The sequence below is a fragment of the Plectropomus leopardus genome, chromosome 23 (genome assembly GCF_008729295.1).
Source record: "Plectropomus leopardus isolate mb chromosome 23, YSFRI_Pleo_2.0, whole genome shotgun sequence".
Classification (NCBI taxonomy): Eukaryota; Metazoa; Chordata; class Actinopteri; order Perciformes; family Serranidae; genus Plectropomus; species Plectropomus leopardus.
The window spans coordinates 7,207,285-7,227,850 of record NC_056485.1 but is presented as its reverse complement, the minus strand read 5'-3'; the positions used below and the strand labels follow the sequence as shown (position 1 = coordinate 7,227,850).

Genomic DNA, 20,566 nt, shown 5'->3' with positions numbered 1-20,566 from the left:
AACACACTTGCTAACAACCCCATGAACAGAAAATGTGTAACTGGCTGACATTTCAAGGAATACAGGCAAATATACCCCGAAATATAACTGCACCCTCTTTCGCCTTATGTACAGGCTTATTCTACACCCATGTGTTTTCTACACAGTATAAATGCTGGTTTATTTTCATGGGACTTTAGTGTTGTCAAGTAATGGTGTAGTTATTTTCATCTTCCACCAGATGGTGACAAAGTGAATAATGTGTGATTATCTTGTAAAACTCAAACTTCATTGACACGTTCAACGTGTCTGTATTTGACATTTTCCAAAAAAAAAAAAAAGACTTCTTTAACTGTATTTCATAGTAAATACTCTTCTGTTTTCTTGACTCACGTCGTTTCACTCTTTCACCACATGGGGGAGACAAACCACACACTGTAAAGTCTGTCACAGCTGAGGTGTTGTCCGTCTAGTCACAATGTTGACTTTACCAACATGCCTTCTATAAAATCTGTAATAATTTGTCAGACATGATTTCTCTGGGGGCATTTTCTTGCATTTGTGATGGTTTCCGCAGAAAGGTAGTCCTTCTGGAGGCACTCTGTCGTGTTTCTGATCTGTTTACACATTCCTGTTGTTATTGGCTGGCACTGACTCCAGTTTGTCTACGCTTAACCTGGGAAGGATCTTACATAATCCTTTCCTTTTCCTATAGTAGGAGACTCGACCTTCCCATGCATTGCCAATACAGGACAGACACTATTCCAGTTATATCCAGAATCTTTATTTATCAAAAGGTAATAACACAAGAAACAGCAACAACTTAACCAAAGACTTCATATGACAATTTTTTTTCATGACATAATGTGATAAAATACAATTATGTTTAGTGTCAGTACAACCTTTGTGAGGTGTGTTTTTTTTTTTTTTGTTTTACGATTTCCTGTGATTCATTCAGGAAAGGTAAAGGTTGTATGGAGGTCTGATTAGATGCTTTGTTGTTTTTAATGAACGAAGTATATCCATGTGCTCCTTCCTATAACCCCAGCTGTAGATTTATTTGATTTAATACTTGCTCATATTCTCTGTCTAATGGTTGACTTCACCCTCCACACCCCCTCCCCCGCTTCCTCCCATCTTCATGTCAGACCCAGACCTTCCCCTTCCCACTTCCACCTGCTCCATCTCGACCGCCACAGCAGCCAGTGCCCAGGCCACGGTGCTGTGTGGCCGGCAGGTTCTTGTACACGGCCCGGCTGTATGGGATGAAGCACAGACCCAGCTGCAGGTGTCGGGCCAGGCGGCAGTATGCAGCCAGCGCAAGGACCAGCAGAGGAGTGACCAAGAGGAAGCCCACCACCAGCAGAGCCACACAGCCTCCGTCAGTCAGCAGGTCTGAGCAGTAAGGGGTCGTCCCGTGAGGGCGGACCTGCAAGACGAGGAGAAACACAGCAGCTGGAATGACATGGTGGCAGGATGTCACAGAGGTAAGTGTGTCAGTGAACCAGCATTACACTTGAAGTCTGTCCTCATTTTTTTAAACCTTAATTTGATACTTTACTGAGAGTGACACAGTTCCAGGAATGTGCCACACTCACACAGTTGTACACATTCAAACATGCATGTTGCCCATTAAGACCCCAGTGTGATGTGTTGGCCAGCTTCACTGGGGCATTGGGCACCTCCAGTGTGGTGATAGTGAAGAAGTACTGCTTGGGCTGGGCAATATGGATAAAATATAATATCACACTATTTTTGACCACATACCTCAGTATTGATATTTCAGCAATATTTTAGGGTAGATAACTTTTGCTTTAACAACATATTTGCACAATAAAATTTCCTGTAGGTAATCATCAGTAATGTGGATAATATGACTCAGTGGTAAAAACAAATAATAAAACAGCTAGTACAGTCTGGTAAGTTAGGAAATATTATACTTTACAGTAATGCAGCCTTAAAAACCAGGAAAAGACATCACGGGATATTAGAGTATCCAAAATCAAAGACGATAACAAGTCCCATATAATAATATCAATATAATATCAATTTATTGCCCAGCCCTAAGTATGACTCTTTTCCTTCTTTCCATTCAGAGTGTATCTGGCCGGTCTGGGCAGCTAACTGGCTTCTATCCCATCATAATCCTGTTTCTTATGGTCTTAATGTTCAATGATTTAGTGTGTAAAAATGCAGTGCAATTCAGATTGAGGTCAAAGGTCAGGAGCAGCTGCAGAGTGACTGGGTCTGCAGCTGGTAGAGTCCCTGTTGTCTTACTTAAAGACTCCTCATTAGTAACTGTAGATGATGTGACAATGACACTATTAACGAATATTATGCAGCATGAATGCGGAATTCCAGCAGCATTTTTGCCTTCTGCTGCATCAGCTTCATACTGGTAACAAATGTGTACAAGTGCGACAGGTAATGAGTCATTTGTTGCACTGCATCCACTTTTTGTATTGTCTGTTTGTCTGTCTGATTTATAGCATTTATTGTATGATTTTGTTGTTTGGTTAAATGTTGTTTGTATTTTTGTATTTATGTGAAACAGCTGATGTCCTGGGTTACAAGACACATTTCAGAATTATTTCTGACAGTAAAGTGAAATCTAAATCTAATCTAAACTATTCACATTCGTCATGTCAGGCAAAGATTTTAAAAGTCGACACAGATACAGATTTTGTTTTTTTTTTTGTTTGTTTGTTTCTGTGTTTTGAGTTGCCTTTGCACCTACAGAACATGTTTTTAGATACTTGCGTGAAGTGCAGGGGAGAACAGATAAGGACAGCAGATGACGTGCTCTATGGGGTATGTGTGTCTGAGGGGAGGACAGACACCAGTTGGTAGTCTGAGATCGCTCACTCTCTCCCCCACTCCTACATATACTGAATCAGCAAGTCTCTAAATTTCATTTTGAGGAAAGTCAATAAATCTGACTTCTCGATCAGTATATACTGTGTCAAAGCACGTACACTTGTTGCTGAGGTGAACTCTGGGGGAGTGCGAGAGAAGGTAAAAGGGTCAGGATCTGAGTGTTGGAGGGGAATGGAGAGACAGCAGGCCTGAATCATCCTTATCGCCCCATGAAGGATGACGTGAACATCCGAGAGCATGAGGAAAGTGCAGAGTGAAAAAGGTTTTCAGGCCTGATGGGGGAGAAGATTATTTATCATAGCAGAGGGCGTGCTGACGAGTTAGGTAAAGGGACACATTTGTCTTATAAAATAATTGATTACTAAGAAAGATTAAGAATTTATTTTGACCCATGAACATTTCAGGAAAAAACTTTAGTACTTAAGTTGTGTAAAACCTGAAAATGATTCGTTCCAGATAGTTGTGTACTTTTTCCACAAAAGCACAGAAATGTTGTGACACCCTCCTGCTAGGTGTTGAGTTCCAGCTGGTCAGAAAGAAATCCCAGCTGGAGAGGGAAAGCAAAACAAGAGGAAGGCAGTTAAGTGAAGAGTAAGCAAGCGAGAGGGATGGTTTAAAAAGTAAAAGGGTAAAAGGGGGGTGCAGGGGAGGGTTGTAACAGATAAGACTGACTCAAGTTGTCCACGTTTGTTTTTACTTTGCGAGTCCTGTATGGCTCCAGATGGAAGACTGCGATTATTTTTCTCATATGAAATATTATGTCGGGTGTATGTCTGGATGATTGCTGCAGACAGGATTCCCTAAAATGTCTTTAAAGTTTTCTCAGTCATGTCTGCTTATTTCGAAGAACCCCATATACTTATTTTGCCTTTGCCTTTCTCTGCTTTTCTTTTCACCCCCTTTTTCTTTGATTTCTCCCCCTCTCTCCATCCTCCGGTCCTGGTTAATCCTTCTCTAAGCTGCTGTCACATGAGGCCTAATTGTGAGAGAGCAGGAGAACACTGGATCCTGCTCTCTCAGGTCATTAAGGCAGTCGTCGACCTACAGAAATGCCATCAGTATGCATTAAAAGTCTCTGAACCGTGACTACATTTTTGGGATAGCCTAGGTTAATGCTCACTGACTAATGCGTCAAGAAGGTTGTTTTGTCTGAGTTTACTTGTCTTCTTTTATATACTCTATTAAATTCACACCACATTCAGTGCATTATTATTTTTTGTCTGTTAAAAAGGTCCTGTAATCCCTGACTATCTACCAAACAGTCTTTTTAAGTTTTGGGTTTTGATGTCTGGCTCCCCAGACTCCTGACCCCTCGCCCTCGCCAGTTCTTCCATCTCTTCAACATCTGAAAGAACCTCAGACTTATCTGATTATAAAACCTCTCATCGCTGATGGAGCTAAACTCCGCCCTAAGCCCCAGGCAAAACTATTTCAAACTTCTGGATCAAAGTTATGAGATTAAGACTTTTAGATGTTAAATGAAAAGAAAGATGTAGCCATCTCCCTGTCCCTCTCATCTCTTGTTAGGATTAAGAAAATGTGTGTGTAAACATTTATCCATGCTAACATGCAAACACATTTTTCTCGGACACACGCCCAAGGGCATCGCAGTGGTTTCAAATGTTTTTTGCATGTTGAGGTATAAATTAAGTTAATTAAATAAAGGTCAGCAATATTTTCCGAGGACAAATACTGGACTCAGGTCAAAAGGTGAATTATGTGTCGGATAAAATACTGTAGAAGTATTAATCAGGTAAATTTTGCCCAATTGCAACAGGGCAGTAAAAAAAAAAAAAAAAATCATTTTGCACCAAATCGCTGTGTGTTCTTGTTCTATGATTTCCCCCACATACTCTTTTGGAAGCCCAAAGTTAAGATTTGCATTTTCCAAGCAAGAGAAAAAATGAGTCTTATCAACTTTTTTTAAAGGGAGAGTTCAGATTTTTTGAAGTGAGGTCTCTAATGAGGGACTTATCCATAGACTGTGTAAAAATACAGCAGATGTTAGTCTGTATGCCTCCAGTTTGGAGAAACAAGCTGGAGTACCATCACCTAAAATAAGCAATCTGCTGCTGTAGACAGGAAGCAGCAACAAAATGAACTTTAGCCATTAAAAAAAATCAGTATACGTCTATGCATCTGCTATGTTGAGAGTATTTCCATTGCATACCTCTCGGTTCGGCAGCCCTTTTTAACAGGGAAGCTGTTATCGGCTTCAGTTCCCCATCTTTGCTCTCATAAAAGCCACCAGACTGCATTGACATTTTAGCACACTGAACACAGATGCTGCTGGTCTAACGCTGCTTTGATCAGCTAGTTTGCGTTATTGTGTGACTTTTGGTGAATCTAAAGTAACTCTTAAAAACGCCACAGTAATACAAACAAACTGATCAAGGCAGCAGTAGGCCAGCATCTCCTATGTTCCGCAATGCGAAATTAGTTTTTTCCATTGGAGTCTGGCTTTGAGGAGAACTGTATTATAACTTCATTTTTCCATTGGAAATCACTGTTTGACAGTAAGGTAAAGCAGTGAAAATATTCTAAATATATTGATATAGCGCACACTTAAACTGTTTGTTTGCTAAAATACGTCCACTGATAGTATCCCATACAACCCCACATCAAAAAAACTGAATTATTCCAGTAAGTTAGTACTAAGACAGTTACAGTGCGACTGCTCCTCGGCCTGTCGTAAAGAGCCTCACAATCAACATCTTCAACATGCACACAGTGCTCACACTCACTCATACACCCTCTCTCCTCTACCCCCCTTTTCTTACTGTAGAGTGGCAGAGGAAGCCAAACACCACCATCACGATGGCTGGCGTCAGGATGGTCCCAAACACCAGTCCAGCGAGGCAGGCGTTGATCGTGGCAATAATCAGGTTCTGAGCCGTCACCAGCACCGAGCAGGCCCAGCAGTCCAGGGACCCCCGCAGCTCCAGAGGCGCCTCGCTGCCCCCACCACCGCTCTCCGCTGCAGAATAAGGAGGAGGTACGACTACACGTGAAGGTGTTTCCCTGCCTCCACCCACAGCAGTGGTGGAGGCCAGGGAGTTAGAGTGGTGAAGATGCTGATGGTGGTTGTTATGGTGATGGTGGTGATGAGGCGGCAGTTCCTCGGACAGATCCAAGGCCTGGTGGTGGGCCCCCTTCTCTAGAGTACCAGTCATACTCATAGTGAACTGAGGACAGACAAGTAAACACATCAGTCAGTTACAGACAGGAGTGTGTGTGCTATTCCAGGTATTTTGAGACATGAGGATTAGTATGTCTATGTAGAATAACCCGTCTTAAAAAACTGGATGAGTATCGTTGTCGAATACATCAGTTACATGATACTTTTGTAGAATTCCACTCCTCAAAGTTCTTTGTGGCTCTGGGTTCACTCAGAGGTTAGAGGTTTATCCTTCAGGAAGCAAGCCTTGTGTGATGCCTGTGAGGTGATGATTATCAGAGAGCTGATTGTCCAAAAGGAAAGGGGCCATAATTGGTATATGCAGTTTGTGTAGTAGAGAGATGAAAGCTAACTGCCTGCTAACAAAGTCTGTTGATGTACAACCATGTGCTTGTGTTTATATGTGCTATCAGGCCTGAGGGTTAAGCAGATATGATATCAAAGACAGATGTTAAGATGCAACCACTGTTGGCATTTAATTAGAGCAAAGCTTAAAAAATGATACTGAAATTGCACCACCTCTGTATAATAAGTTAAAGAAAAAGAAAAGAGTAAAAGAAATGTATTTTAAAAACATTTAAATTACAAGTAAAATGTCCTGCACAATACTGTAAAAATTGGTCACAGTAAAATAAAAATAGAAAGGGTTCTTTTATTAATGGTCATGTTCATGGAAAATTATGATAATAATAATAATGATAATTGGTGGAATAATATGGAATAATACTAATAATAACTCTTTCTTATTATTATAATGCTGATAATACATAATAATAATATTAATAAGAATAACAACAACAATAATAATATGATGATAATAATAATTATTATGAGTAATTGCAGAGGTTACAGTGTTTCACACAGAATTTAAATCTGTGTGTGGCGGTAGTTGATAACAGTCAGTTGTTTTGTGTATGTATGTGTTATGTGTGTGTCTCCCTTAGTATCACTCTTTGAATTTATTTTTTTGTGCATCCATGAATAGAGCAAAGATAACTCTTCTTTATTCATTTTTTTTCCTTAAAAGTTTGTGGAGTTTGCGTCAAGGGTTGCATAATTGATTAGTTAATACAGTCGGAGCTATTTGGTGAGTTTGATGGATGAGAGGAGCAGCTGTTGCAGAGGTGAGAGAGTGATGTAATGAATAACGCAGCGGTATATGTACTCCAACAGCACTTCTAAAGAACGATCTTGCTCCAAACATAAGAAATCCATACGTGGTGGTAAAAATTATCGTGGCAGGCTGCCACAAATAAATGTAAGTGTGGAGAATTCTGGATCATGGCAAAACACTGGCTGTTTTGTTTTTTGGTTTATAAGTTAACATTGTCTGGCTTGTCACATTAAACCGTACATTTTGAGACCAGCAGTCCTTCAGGTGAGTTCTGCTGTGATTCACGCTCCCTTTTCATTCATTCGTTGTTGTGACAGATTTTATGTGGTACGCAGCTGTGTCTGGTGGCAGGATATCCTCACTTCTTAAAGGTCAGGAGACAGTGACGCTCCAGTCAGGCAGGGTCAGCTGCCAAAAAAATCTACTGTAATGGAAAAATTCCAGTAAGGATGACAGTCAACCTGTCAGTATTTCCTCTTTGTCAAAACAACAGGCAGGTGATCACATATGTAGTCTTTACTGTTAATATGAAGATATTTTGCTCTGCACTTTTGTTCACACTCGCTGAATATCAGCAGTTACAGTGGAGAACAATATTTATGATGCTGTCCTGGGTGCCTAAGTGTTGTTTATACTTCACGTCTGTCTCCCATTGTTGTCCCAAGTGTTGTTTTAAGGTGGAAGGTCACACAGGAAGGACTGGCAGGAAAGTGTGTATGCTCTGACATATGTGTGTGCAGGGTGACTCATTGTGCCCCCTACTGAAAATACATTTAGGCTCTCCACCCATTTTACTCACTGTTTCAGTTCTCAGTATTTTTTTCGAATAATACGCCATGTCATACTTTGACACAAATTAAGGAATTCTGAATGTCTTGGCATCATCTTGGCATGTAGACACTTGATGCATCTTTTTTCATAGTGTGCATGCTGTCATTGCATGCTCAGTTACTTCTTGCAATGTTATCATGCATGGATGATACATTAAAATTTTCTATTGTTCCATGAATCTATTGTCTGGAACAAAGCAGCTGTGATAATTAATTCTGTCTTTCAGACCTCTTGGACTTGTTGCTTCATCAGTAGTAAATAATATCTTTTAGCTCCTCATTACTGTAATCAGCTGTACGAAGATGTTGCAGCGGTTGAATTGTAATGATATGATTTAACCGTGTCTGAGTGATGCAGCTGCACTTGTACTCACATTGTGCTGTGGGGCCCGGTAGACCTCTTGCTGTTGGTCCTCCAGATTGTCGTTGCTTTTCTCACTCAAGATCACTTTCAGTCCTGACTGTCCAGCCAGTCCTCGATGTACGGGTCTTCCCCTACACCTCAACAAAGTCTTTTAGTTTTCACTAAATCCCTTCAACCCTCCACTCCTCTCTCTTGAAACAGTTACTTTAACCCTCCTTTCGTTGAGTGAAGTTGAGAGAGCTGTTAGTGAGATTTTGGAGGTTCCCTCCTAAAACCTTATCTGTTTGGTGGTGGTATGTTGGCTTCCTGCAGCTTAGGTCTCCTGCTGCTTCTTCTCTCCACTATCCAGAGTTGTCAGTGGAGCTGATTGTGCCCCGGAGTCTCTGTTTTCTTTTCCACATCGAATTCCTGTACTGTTGTGAATAAGTGCAAGTACAGAGATGCTCCTTCATCAGTGGCTGAAAACAGCTTAACTTGCAGTTGCTGTGGTCTTTGTCTTAAGTGTGTCAAACTTCTGCTGTGCGCCCTCCCCTTTTTTATGTCTCCATCTGATTGAGTCCTCAGTGCTGTCTCTCCTTCCCTCCCTCCTCCTGCGCTCCCTGCATCCATCCCACATTCTCTCCACCCACCAGGCTTATCAGCCCCCTGCCTCTCTCCAACAACTCCTCTCAGCACACGCATTCCACCTCACATATCCAGGACATGTTTCACCCCCCTTGCAGTGGGGGCTGGGTGTTGTGTGTTGGGGGTCAGAGCGAGGCGGCTTGCCTGATAAGTTGAGGTTCAGGAGAGCAGAAAATGAGGGGGGAAGGGCAGCAAAGACAGACTTGTGTTAAAAGTAGTAAAGAAGAGGTACCATGCTGCCAAGCACATTCAGGTCATTTTGTTTTATTTATGGTTGTATAAGAGTCCAAAGAGTTGCTTAAGCACACGTTGAAATAATTGGATCAAGAGTCTTTTTCATCAATCTTTGAGAAAGTGGTTCAGTTCAGCTATGTAGGGAAGATAATTCAAGATGCACTAACACATGTTTAATAAAACAAAAAGTTTTCGACTCCATGAGTTAAAATGTACCGGTTTATAGGTTTAAGATTGCCTTGGATTATTGCTATATTTCTACAATAGAGTTTTGTTTTTGAAATTGTCAGAAATTGTCAGATTTATTTTCCTATTAGGTTATGTGAGCCTGTTTTTTTTTAATGTGAAATCCAGGTATATTTTGCATGACCAAAAGCAGGCTTAAGGTGTGTCATTTGCCTCCTCCTGCTCTGCATGCCTTTTTCAGCAGCCAGAATGATAAAAGAATGGTTATATGAATGCATTTTTATTCACAAGTAGCCTTCAACTGCACTGTGTAGAAGAAGATTTCTATTCTTGATTTGAAAGACCAGTGCCCTCCACCTGACAAATGAATGCTGTAAGGTAATGTGTGAGACCCAAAGTTGCCTCCGAGTATGTAGTGTGCACCCATGTACATGTTGGAATTGCTTGTTCCTATATTTTACCCTCCAAATGACCTTTTTTCTCTCTTGCATGCCCAGGACTCCCAAAGGAATCCCAAAAAAAAATCTTCATGAATTAAAGTCATAGCCAACCGCATTTAGAAAGTGTAAAATTAAATTAACCATCAGTTTATAAAAGCTCACACAACTCAAGCAGTATAGTCCAAGTCTTATTTATTTAGTACATGCCACTATTCTTGAAGGACATTGACTCTGGACTCTATGTCACTTTGCAGGTCTAACAACATCCTGTTTGAAGTACACTTTGAAGTATAAATTACCAACATCCATGAAGCTTTAATAAGAAATTCTGTGTTGTCAAGATGAGTAAATAGTTTATTACGACTAACAAGATAAAGTTAACATCCCATAGAAATTGAGTTAAGAAACCTATCGTGCCATGGTTTGGAAGCAGAGTCTGTGAAGGCTTGAAACAATGTTTACTTTTTAAAGGTTCAGATGGTGATTCACAGCAGTTGCACAATGTAGAGATATGAGATGTTGTGAAGCCAAGCAAGAGAAGTCAGTCTGCACTGTTTACACTATAAGATGAAATATACATGCCTTATCAGGAGATGTATTAAGATAAGACCTTGGATTCTCTGAAATACAGGATTTAAAAAGGAGGATGAAGTAAGTACAAAGATATCGAGGAAGACTGTAATCAGTGAATGATAAAAGATCAGAGCATAAGTTAAATAATTAGTGTTGTCTGATCCTGATTTTCTACCCTTTCCCTCCGCTTTGAGATTGCAATGTTTGTTTACTTTCAGTCCTTTGGTCCCTGCTATCCGTTGGTGGGGTTTTTTTGTTTATGTTTTACAGAAACTATAAAGAGATTTATGTTTCTTTATGCCACTACAACAAAATATAGGTCTAAAATGACAGTATGTTGTAACCTTGCTGGTTTTTGGTATGTAATGTGTCCTTTATATGATGTTTTTATGTCTGCATTCGGGTGACAGCTGTGGCTAGAGGCATTATGTTTTCAGCCTTGAACTGTTTAGATTTCGGTGGTCAAAGGTCAAGTTCTCTGTGACCTCACAAAACATGTTTTTGGACATAACTCAAGAATTCATTACCAAATTATTAAAGAGTTTCACATAAATGTTGAATAGGTTAAAGTGATTACATTTTATATTCCTAAGGTCAAAGGTCAGCTTCACTATGACATCATAATGTGATGCAAAAACAATAGAGTGGTGAAGTAATGAGTCCTAAAATGTGGAAGTCCGTTAGACTTTTAGAACTTCTGGTTCCCTCGTCTTTAAGTCTGTTGGTTTTTTGAATGGGTTTTTGGTAAAATGCCTTAAATAAAGTCTGTGGTTAACACAGGCTAAAGGTATTTACATGTTTATTTTTCTGCAACATAAAGTCCGTCCACTTAAACACGATTTTTGAACTTTAAAGGTTTTTCTCATCTTTAAAAATGGCAGTCACTAACAAATGGCTACATGGAACGACAGTGTTTGTCGGGGACGTTAGGCATCATCACACCGCACACAGAAACTCATTAAACGCACTTGTCCGCCTTAACAGCTTTACAGTGTTGCACTTGAACTTGTAGATTTATCTGTTTTTAATATTTTTTTGATCGTGTTTGAACATGTTTTTACAGTGTTTGTAAGGGTGAAGTTTAAGTCGTGTGACCACAATGTAGTTTGTGTATAGCCTAACAATAGCTTTTTGCTTCTGACAATTTTATTACACTTCAAAACACACAAAAATTGTGTTCATCTGTGAAGATTATCACGCTGAACAAAAGGTGTATCATGAACTTGTGTTCGCCGGAGAGCTTATTTTTGGCGATATCTGAAAATCACATTCAAAAATCCCATAAGGTTTTTGAGGAGGGAACCAGTGCAATGCTTTCTTCCTTGTTGGCCTACAAATATATGTCATCTCTTCACCACTCTATTTTCTGGCCATTATTCTATGACAGCATTTCCCAAACCTCTCCTCAAGTACCACTTGTTCTGCATGTTTTAGATCTCCATGTGACGGATCATTCAAATTATCAGCTTGTCATGAACTCCTGAAGCTGCTTGATATCTCAGCTGTGTTGCATCAGGGAGAGATCTAGAACATGCAGGATAAGTGGTACCTCGAAGAGAGGTCCAGGAAACGCGGTTTTAAGTCATAACTCATACTCAGACATTTGGTCAGATACTGAATCGGTGACACTGATCTCGTGTCCACCTTTAAACTGTGCTGATTGTAAAGATCTTCTGTGCTGCCGTGGGGAAAATGTATGTGAAGCATTCATGTTTTCACAGTCGTGGATGTAAACTGCAAACTTGACCAGTTCCCAGACAAATGAAAAGGCAAGGAGGCAATCCTAGTTTGATCATTTCTTTGTGGGCTCTGCAGTCTTTGATTTGGTGTTGCTGTTATGTCACTGCTGTCAGAAGACTTCACAAGAAATGCCCTTTGGGAAACTTTTCATAGTAGATAAAATATTTACGACATAATCTTTCCTCTTAGCTCAACAAGAGCAGCATAAACAAACTTCAAAGTTTTGTTCATCATGATTACACCATGTGGTGTTGATTGGACTGCTGAAGTATTTTGTCTTCTGTCAAGGGAAGAGCATTCATCCTCTCATCATCACCTGACTGCAGCGGGATGGATCAGCGGACGGAAGGAGGTGGTCTTCCTGTGTGGTTTCAAGCAGGATTTCCTTCAGTCTGTCCAGAAATGCTCTGTCCTCCCTCTGGCCCCGTGTCCTCTAACTTGACCTGAGGACACAGTGACCTGCCAATGCTCTGTCACTCTGCCTGGGAACAATGAAGAGTATACAGACAATCCTTAAAACAATCAATCAATGGTCAATCAATCTAGTCTGATCTCTGATGAAAGGTAGTAAACAATATTGTAAGAAGAAAACAAAATGTATTTACATTGGTAGCATTTATTTGAGTAAGTAGAGAAAATCTCAGACATCGGTTGTTGCGATTTGGCTTTAGAAAGGTCTTGTTAGATAATATACAGTAATTTACACTTGAGATGGAGCAGTGACTCGCCACATATGTGACATTGAATTGTAATGAAAGACGCATTAAAGGTCTGCTTTTGTTTTCAAAGTTAAAAAGTGTTGTTTCACTCATTGTTGAATTATCAGTGAGGAAACTGAAGTCTGAACTGTCCTGTTCCTGTTCCCTGCTACTTCCTGCTCTGCTATCTGTGAAGTCGTGCTGCTAGCACAGTCTCCTTCCTTAGTTTATCCTGGATGCTTATGTCTAAATGGAAAATTTTCTGTGGACCTAAGCCTTATTTTTCACACGCATATCTAACAATAGCAAGCTCAAGTTTAGGACTGTAATGACAAAGCTGTGACAAATGTTTGGCATAGCCAAGGGATATGACTTGTTATTGTAGGAGTGTGGAGTGTAAATGGATTTAGGGTGGGCCTTGACACATTTATGGGTGGTGCGCTGGCAACCAAAGTAAGACGGGTTCTGTAGTGAAAAAGAATCTCTCCTATGGGAATAAATACAGAAATGCCGAAATTTACTGTTGACAAGTTGAAGTTGGAATTTAAAGGCTTGTTGGTATTCTATTTCAGTCCTGAATGTCTTGTCTGGTTTAGAAAAAGCTAAGGTAAAGGTAGATGTCCAAAGTTTTAAAGACAAGAGACTCTACTTTGAACTGAATGACCATGACAATATGATGTGAGGTATGTGGTTGTAATAGGGGTGAGTGATACGTCTGTCAACCGTCAGATTTTGTCATACTGGTTATACTGTATTAACCTGTCCTTTAACGTCTTCTGCAGGCTTATTAGGAAATTTTGTGCAAACGCAAAAAGCAGAGCTGTTCGGCTTAATGTTGAATTTTCTCATCATTTTTGCCTCACTGTGAAGATGTACTTTGATTTTGGCTAATCCACTACACAAGCTAACATTTCTCTTTGTTCAGTTTCAAGTCAGCTTTTTCTCGTACCTTCCAGGACATTTTTCATTTTCTCAGTGGGTTCCGTTTTTGTGCTCCCTCACATTATGATCCATCCATTTGATGTGTCCACACCTTCAAGCTGCTCATGTGAATCGTCTTGTGATACACTTAAGGTGCTGAAGCAATGCCGAATGGCAAGCCAAGGAATCTGTACCTGCCAAATGGTCTGATGAATGTGCACAGTTAAGAACTTGCGTCATCCAGCTTCAGTTGCCAGAACCTTGATGATGCATCTAGCTTGCTGAAGTACTCTGGCTTTGCAAACTGTGACATTATTTCCCCTCTTGTATGTAGTTTGAAGTGTTCTCTCTTTATTGCTCTGTATAGATCACATTGATCTATGCAGACTCTGGGCTTCCCATTAATTTTGTCCACAATGACAAGGGAACTGACCCACTATGCTGGCTCATCAATTCTTTCAATACTTTCAAGCTTTCCTTCCTGCCCAATGTTGCTTTCAGCAGCTTTTGAAAAGCAAATGGCACTTTTCGGCAAGGAAAAGATGAGTGACTCTGTCCGTTGGTTTTACTCCTTTTTTTTAGCTTCAGGATCAATGCTTTTCTTCTAAACTGCATTGCATGCATCTTGTCTCACTGTATCCACACCACAGCTCTCAATGAACAATTCCTTTGTTTGTGTTCTCAGTCTCTGCAGCTCTAAACAGCATTTTTGTTTTTTCCAGATCCAGATCTTGCTCTCTTAATAGCCTCTCCCCTTAGACTATTATCCAGAATCCCACTCACAAGTTTGTCTTTTATTGAGTCTGTCAGTCCTGCAAACTCACGTCTTGCTCCTGTTTCTTACCTCTGTCACGTACTGATCAATTGTCTCTCCTGTTTTCTGTACGCACGTGAAGAGTCTGTGTCTCTCAAATGTCACATTTGCAGTATGACTCAGATTTCTAAGTTGTGTCCAACTTCATTTTATCATCTTCAGTGTTACACCTGAAGTTGCTGTAAACTTCCAGCGCTTCATCACTGACAACATACTTGCATTTTTTCATTCTTTATCAGCGCTGATTGCCACCAGGTACAATTAAAGAGGTTTCCTGAATTTTCTAAAAATTTCAGCCACATTATGTGTCAGCTCCAGGGTGGAAGGTGTAATCCTTCCATTTCACCTCATTATGTCCACTTTCTCCCACGGTAAGTAAGCTAACAATGTCCTCTGCTGGCCTGTGACAGGTACCACGCTGAGTTAGCTTGTTAGCTTGTTGCTAATGTGATCCAGTAACGTGGCTGTCTTACTTTGTTACTTTAGATGTTCGGAGTTCCTCCTCAAGTCCATCTTTTGACATCATGTATTATTTGTGTTGTGGGCCCTCTAGTAATGACACGTTGGTAACTTGACGAGGTTGCACTTTGTAGCAACTTCAATCAATCACATGTTTACAGAACACTGTTGTTGTGTTAGTGTAGCTCATAAAAACTCAACACTGTGCATGCTCCAACTAATAGACATACACAAGGGAGGCAGATCACTAGCTGCTTATTACAACTGTGACATCATAAAATTTATACAAAGTTCGTAATTTTTGTGATTTTGTGTAAGTGTATTTTAAACCTCATCAGTAGCTCATTTTTCACTTGACTGGGTTAAAAGTTTTGGTGAACATCTAAGAGACCCTAAGGAAACTTGGCAAAATGTAATTTTGTAATCCATTGCTTGTATTGTGTTGTTGCATCTTAAACATTCAATGGGCCTCATGGATATTTATCAAGTACTCCAGCAAAACATCTGCTTCAGGGCAGTTGAAATAACTGTGCAACATGCAGTTTTTTATTAATTGCAAAATAGCTTTTGCATTAGATCTTTATAAGTGACTTTGTTGTCTTCAAGCTCTAGGAGGGCATCCACCATGTTCATTCAGATTTATGAGGATAAGTCTCTTCTGTTTTCTGATGCGTGTACTATCCTCAACTACAGACTTGTAATCCTTTGCTCCAGGCATGAGCCTGGAATTACTGGTTATCCCCAAAAAAACCTCACTTGCATTTCAATGTCCTTATATAGGGGCTAACTTAGGCTCCAATTCCCCCAACGTCCCCTTATCATTCAGCAACTTTCTGGCTTTAAATTCTTGCGCTGTCTTTGTTATTGTCCAATTTGATGATGCTAAAGTAAGCATCTGGACTTATGTTTGAGGTGAAAAAATGGTGATTAATTAAGAAGCCTGTCCAAGTCTTTACATTCATCACAGGGCTTGGGTGACGGTTCTCCCTGAGGAATAGCCACTGCAAGACACTGGGTAATGTCATGTGCCACAGCTTGCTGTAATTTAAAATACTTGCATTTTCCACAGCTGGCTTTGTCTCTTCAGCTGGTAGCACAAGGCTTCAGGGGAAAAAATCCTGCACTTAAGGCTTTCATTGATGGTTGCCACTTTTGCAGCATGTATTGATGACATGACAGCGGCAGATGTTATTGTGTAGTCTTCATATTCAGTCATTTGCATATCTTTCTGCTTCACTTGTGTGTTTTGAGTCCTTCATCACACAGTGCAGACACCATATCTGTTCAAGCTTGATAGAACTTCTTGTGTGTTGTTAGCTCCTTTGCTTTCTCTTTATTTATGAAACTCAGTGTGCATCTCTGTCTACTGTTAGGATGCAAGTTGAAGGGATCACAGCACTGCTTTAAAAAGAAAACTATATTTTAACAAAAAGTGCTTCTTGTAATATAAACAGTGAAGTCATACATACATTCAGAACATTCACTTTTTTTTAAAGATTTTTTTTTTTTACATTTTAGCCTTTATTAGACAGGACAGATTAATAGTGTGAAAAGGGGAGCGAGAGAGGGGTTCACATGCAGCAAAGGGCTCAGAATGGGAGTCGAATCTGAGGTCGCTGTGGCAAGGACACTGCCTACATTCATGGGGCGCCTGCTTTATCCACTCAGCCACCGACACCCCTGCATATCCACTTTTCAACTTCAGTAGCTCTTTGTCTGTTCCTAAATGAGCCATTAGTGCATGCTGTCTTGTGTTAGTTAGACAGTTAGTTTTATCCTTTTTTTGGTTGTTTTTTTCAACTATATCATAGTGTTTTGGGCCATTTTTGCAACATTCTAGGCTATCATGTGTCTGCATGCTATACTGTGTGGTTGTCAGCTGTTTTTTGGACATGTCATATTTTGACATTTTTCGCCATACTATAGTATGGCATTTTCGGTAATTTTTTCGACATGCTTTTTTATAGTCTTTTTGGCAGCTTTTGCAACATCCTATGCTATGGCATGTCTTTACAAGCAATAATAAGTGGTTTTCAGGCATGTTTTGGACAAAATTTGACAGAAAGTCATAATATAGAATTTTGAAAACAACAGTATAGCCAAATATCTCAAATTTTGACATGTCTAAAAAATGGCTGAAAGCTGCTTTTATACCTTATAGTACTATACAGTGTTGAAAAAACTTCCCAAACGACCCCAAAATCCATGAAAAAACGTGTTCAAAAAATGAAAAAAACAGCAAGGCAATAAGTATGGCGAAAATGTCAAAGAACACCTGAAAACCTAAAATAAAAATAGCATGTAAAGGCGTATTATAATATACAGTGTTGAAGAAACATCCAAAAAAGGCCCCAAAACCCATAAAATAGCATGCTGAAAGGCTATAGTCAGGAAAATGTCAGCAATGAAAGTTGCAAAAAGAGCCATTTTTTCGACGTGCCGAATTATGCTGTTTGGGGCTGTTTTGACAACTTTCTTTGCTATGGCGTAGTTAAGAAGGTTATTCTAAGCGATTTCCAGCTGTTTTCAACAGTTTTTGGGACGTGTCAAATTTTGACATTTTTGCCTTACTATAGCCTTGGATTTTTTGTCATGATTTCGACATGCCAAAATCATCTTTTTTGGGCTTTTTTGCAACTTTCTTTGCTATGGCGATGTTTAAGAAGGTTTAATTCTAAGCGGTATTTCCAGCTGTTTTCAACAGTTTTTGGGACGTGTCAAAAGTTGGTTGACATTTTTGCCTTACTATAGCCTTGGATTTTTTGGTCATGAGTTTCGACATGCCAAAAATCATTTTTTTGGGTTCTTTTGCAACTGTTCTTTGCTATGGCGTGTTTAAGAAGTGTTGATTCTAAGCGAGTTTCCAGCTGTTTTCAACAGTTTTTGGGACGTTGTCAAATTTTGACATTTTTTGCCTTACTATAGCCTTGGATTTTTTGGTCATGATTTCGACATGCCAAAATCATGTCTTTTTTTTGGAATGGTCTTTTTGTCAACTTTGCTTTTGCTAAATGGCTGTTTTTAAGAGGTTATTCTAAGTAGATTTCCTGCTGTTTTCAACAGTGTTTGGGGTACGTGGTCAAATTTATGACATTTTTGGCCTTACTATTAGCCTTGGATGTTTGGTCATGTTTTCGACTTATGCCAAAATCATCTTCATTTTTGGTGGCTTTTTGTAAAACTGTCTTTGCTATGGCGTTAAGGAGGTTATTCTAAGCGATTTCCTCAGTGTTTTCAACAATTTTAGGGACGTGTCAAATTTGGACAATTTTTTGCCTTTACTATAGCCTTGGATTTTTGGTCATGATTTCGACATGCTAGAAATTCTGCGTGGTGTTGGGCTCTTTTGTGAGAAGATTTCTTACGAGTGGCTATGGGTGTCTTTAAGGCAGGTTATTCTAAGCGGTTTCCAGTTGTTTTTCAACAGTTTTTGGGACGTGTCAAATGTTGACAAAATTTTGCCTTACTATAGCCTTGGTTTTGTAATAGGTCCATGGAGTTCCTAAACATCTTGTTTGGGCTGTTTGAGAACTATCTTTGAATTGGGGGTGATCAGGGGGGTGATATGGGGTAAGCTATGCCATTAGTTCAACAGGTTATGGGGTAGTATGCAATTTTGAGATGGGGGGAGATGGGGATTAGTAGAGTCGTGGTTTTGGTTGTCATGTTGATTGGACATACCAAAATCTCGATTTGGCTTTGTCTACTAGATTTGGCGATGGTTTGTAAGGTGGTTATTCTAAAATGCAGAATTTGCAAGTATGAACGCTTTTCCAACAGGGGGAGGTGTTTAGGGAGACGTGTCAAAATTTTGACATTTATGGGCATAATAGCCTTGGATTATGGGGGTACATGGAGTTTGGGTACATGGGGGAAAGTTCTGCATTTTAAGGTGGGGATGTTGGAGTATGAATTTTGGAGACTGTCCATAGCAAAGAAAGTTGTCAAATACAGCCCAAAAAAGATGATTCTGGGGGTATGGAGTTGGGGGTCATGACCAAAAATCCAAGGCTATAGTAAGGCAAAAATGTCAAAATTTGACACGTCCCCAAAAACAGTTGAAAATAGTGGAAAACGCATTAGAATAGCCTGCCAAGACACGCCATAGCATAGAAAGTTGCAAGAATATTCAAAAAAGTGATTGCACCATATTTTTTAGCATGTCGAAATCATGACAAAAAATCCAAGGCTATAGTAAGGCAAAATGTCAAAATTGACATGTCCCAAAAAACAGTTGAAAACAGTTTGAAATCGCTTAGAATAACCTGCTTAACACGCCATAGCAAGAAAGTTGCAAAAATTGGCCAAAAATGCAGAATTTGGCATGTCGAAATCTGACCAAAAATCCAAGGCTATAGTAAGGCAAAATGTCAAAATTTGACACGTCCCAAAAAACTGTTGAAAACAAACTGGAAATGTGCTTAGAATAACCTCCTTAAACACGCCATAGCAAAGAAAGTTGTCAAAACAGCCAAAAAAGATGATATTGGCATGTCGGTAAATCATGACCAAAAAATCAAGGCTATAAAAAAAATGTCAAAATTGACACGTCCCAAAAACTGTTGAAAACAGTGCTGGAAATCTGCTTAGAATAGCCTGCCAAGACACACCATAGCAAAGAAAGTTGTCAAAACAGCCCAAAAAAGATGATTTTGGCATGTCGAAATCATGACCAAAAATCCAAGGCTATAGTAAGGCAAAAATGTCAAAATTTGACACGTCCCAAAAATCAACTGTTGAAAAGTGCTGGAAAACTGCTTAGAATAGCCTGCCAAGACACACCATAGCAAAGAAAGTTGTAAAAACAGCCCAAAATAAAGATGATTTTTACATGTCGAAAAGATGACCAAAAATCCAAGACTATAGTAAGGCAAAAATGTCAAAATTTGACACGTCCCAAAAAACTGTTGAAAACAGCTTGCAACAACATTTAGAAGTAGCCTGCCAAGACACGCCATAGCAAAAAAAAATCGCAAAAAGATCCAAAAATGCAGAATTTGGCATGTCGAACTCATGACCAAAACTCCAAGGCTATAGTAAAGCAAAAATGTCAAAAAATTTGACACGTCCCAAAAACTGTTGAAAACAGCTGTAAAATCGCTTAGAATAAACCTTCTTAAACACGCCATAGCAAAGAGAAAGTTGTCAAAACAGCCCAAAAAAGATGATTTTGGCATGTCGAAATCATGACCAAAAATCCAAGGCTATAGTAAGGCAAAAATGTCAAAATTTGACACATCCCAAAAACTGTTGAAAACAACTGGAAAATCGCTTAGAATAACCATCCTTAAACACGCCATAGCAAAGAAAGTTGTTCAAAAAGCCCAAAAAAGCTGAATTTTGGCATGTCGAAATCATGACCAAAAAATCCAAGGCTATAGTAAGGCAAAAATGTCAAAATTTGACACGTCCCAAAAACTGTTGAAAACAGCTGGAAATCGCTTAGAATAACCTTCCTTAAAACACGCCATAGCAAAGAAAGTTGCAAAAAAGAGCTCAAAAATGCATAATTTGGCATGTCGAAATCATGACCAA

At 39.6% G+C, this 20,566-nt stretch overlaps 1 protein-coding gene across 1 annotated transcript; it reads right to left on the bottom strand.

Moving 5' to 3' along the window:
• Window positions 1–741: 741 nt before the first annotated feature.
• On the bottom strand, window positions 742–8,861 carry tmem88b (transmembrane protein 88 b). The gene is made up of 3 exons (XM_042511807.1): window positions 8,353–8,861; window positions 5,637–6,041; window positions 742–1,408 (listed from the first exon to the last, which is right to left on the bottom strand). Exons 2-3 carry the CDS (start codon window positions 6,033–6,035, stop codon window positions 1,124–1,126), a joined length of 684 nt encoding a protein of 227 aa, XP_042367741.1. The 5' UTR covers window positions 6,036–6,041; window positions 8,353–8,861; the 3' UTR covers window positions 742–1,123.
• Between the last annotated feature and the right edge of the window lie 11,705 nt (window positions 8,862–20,566).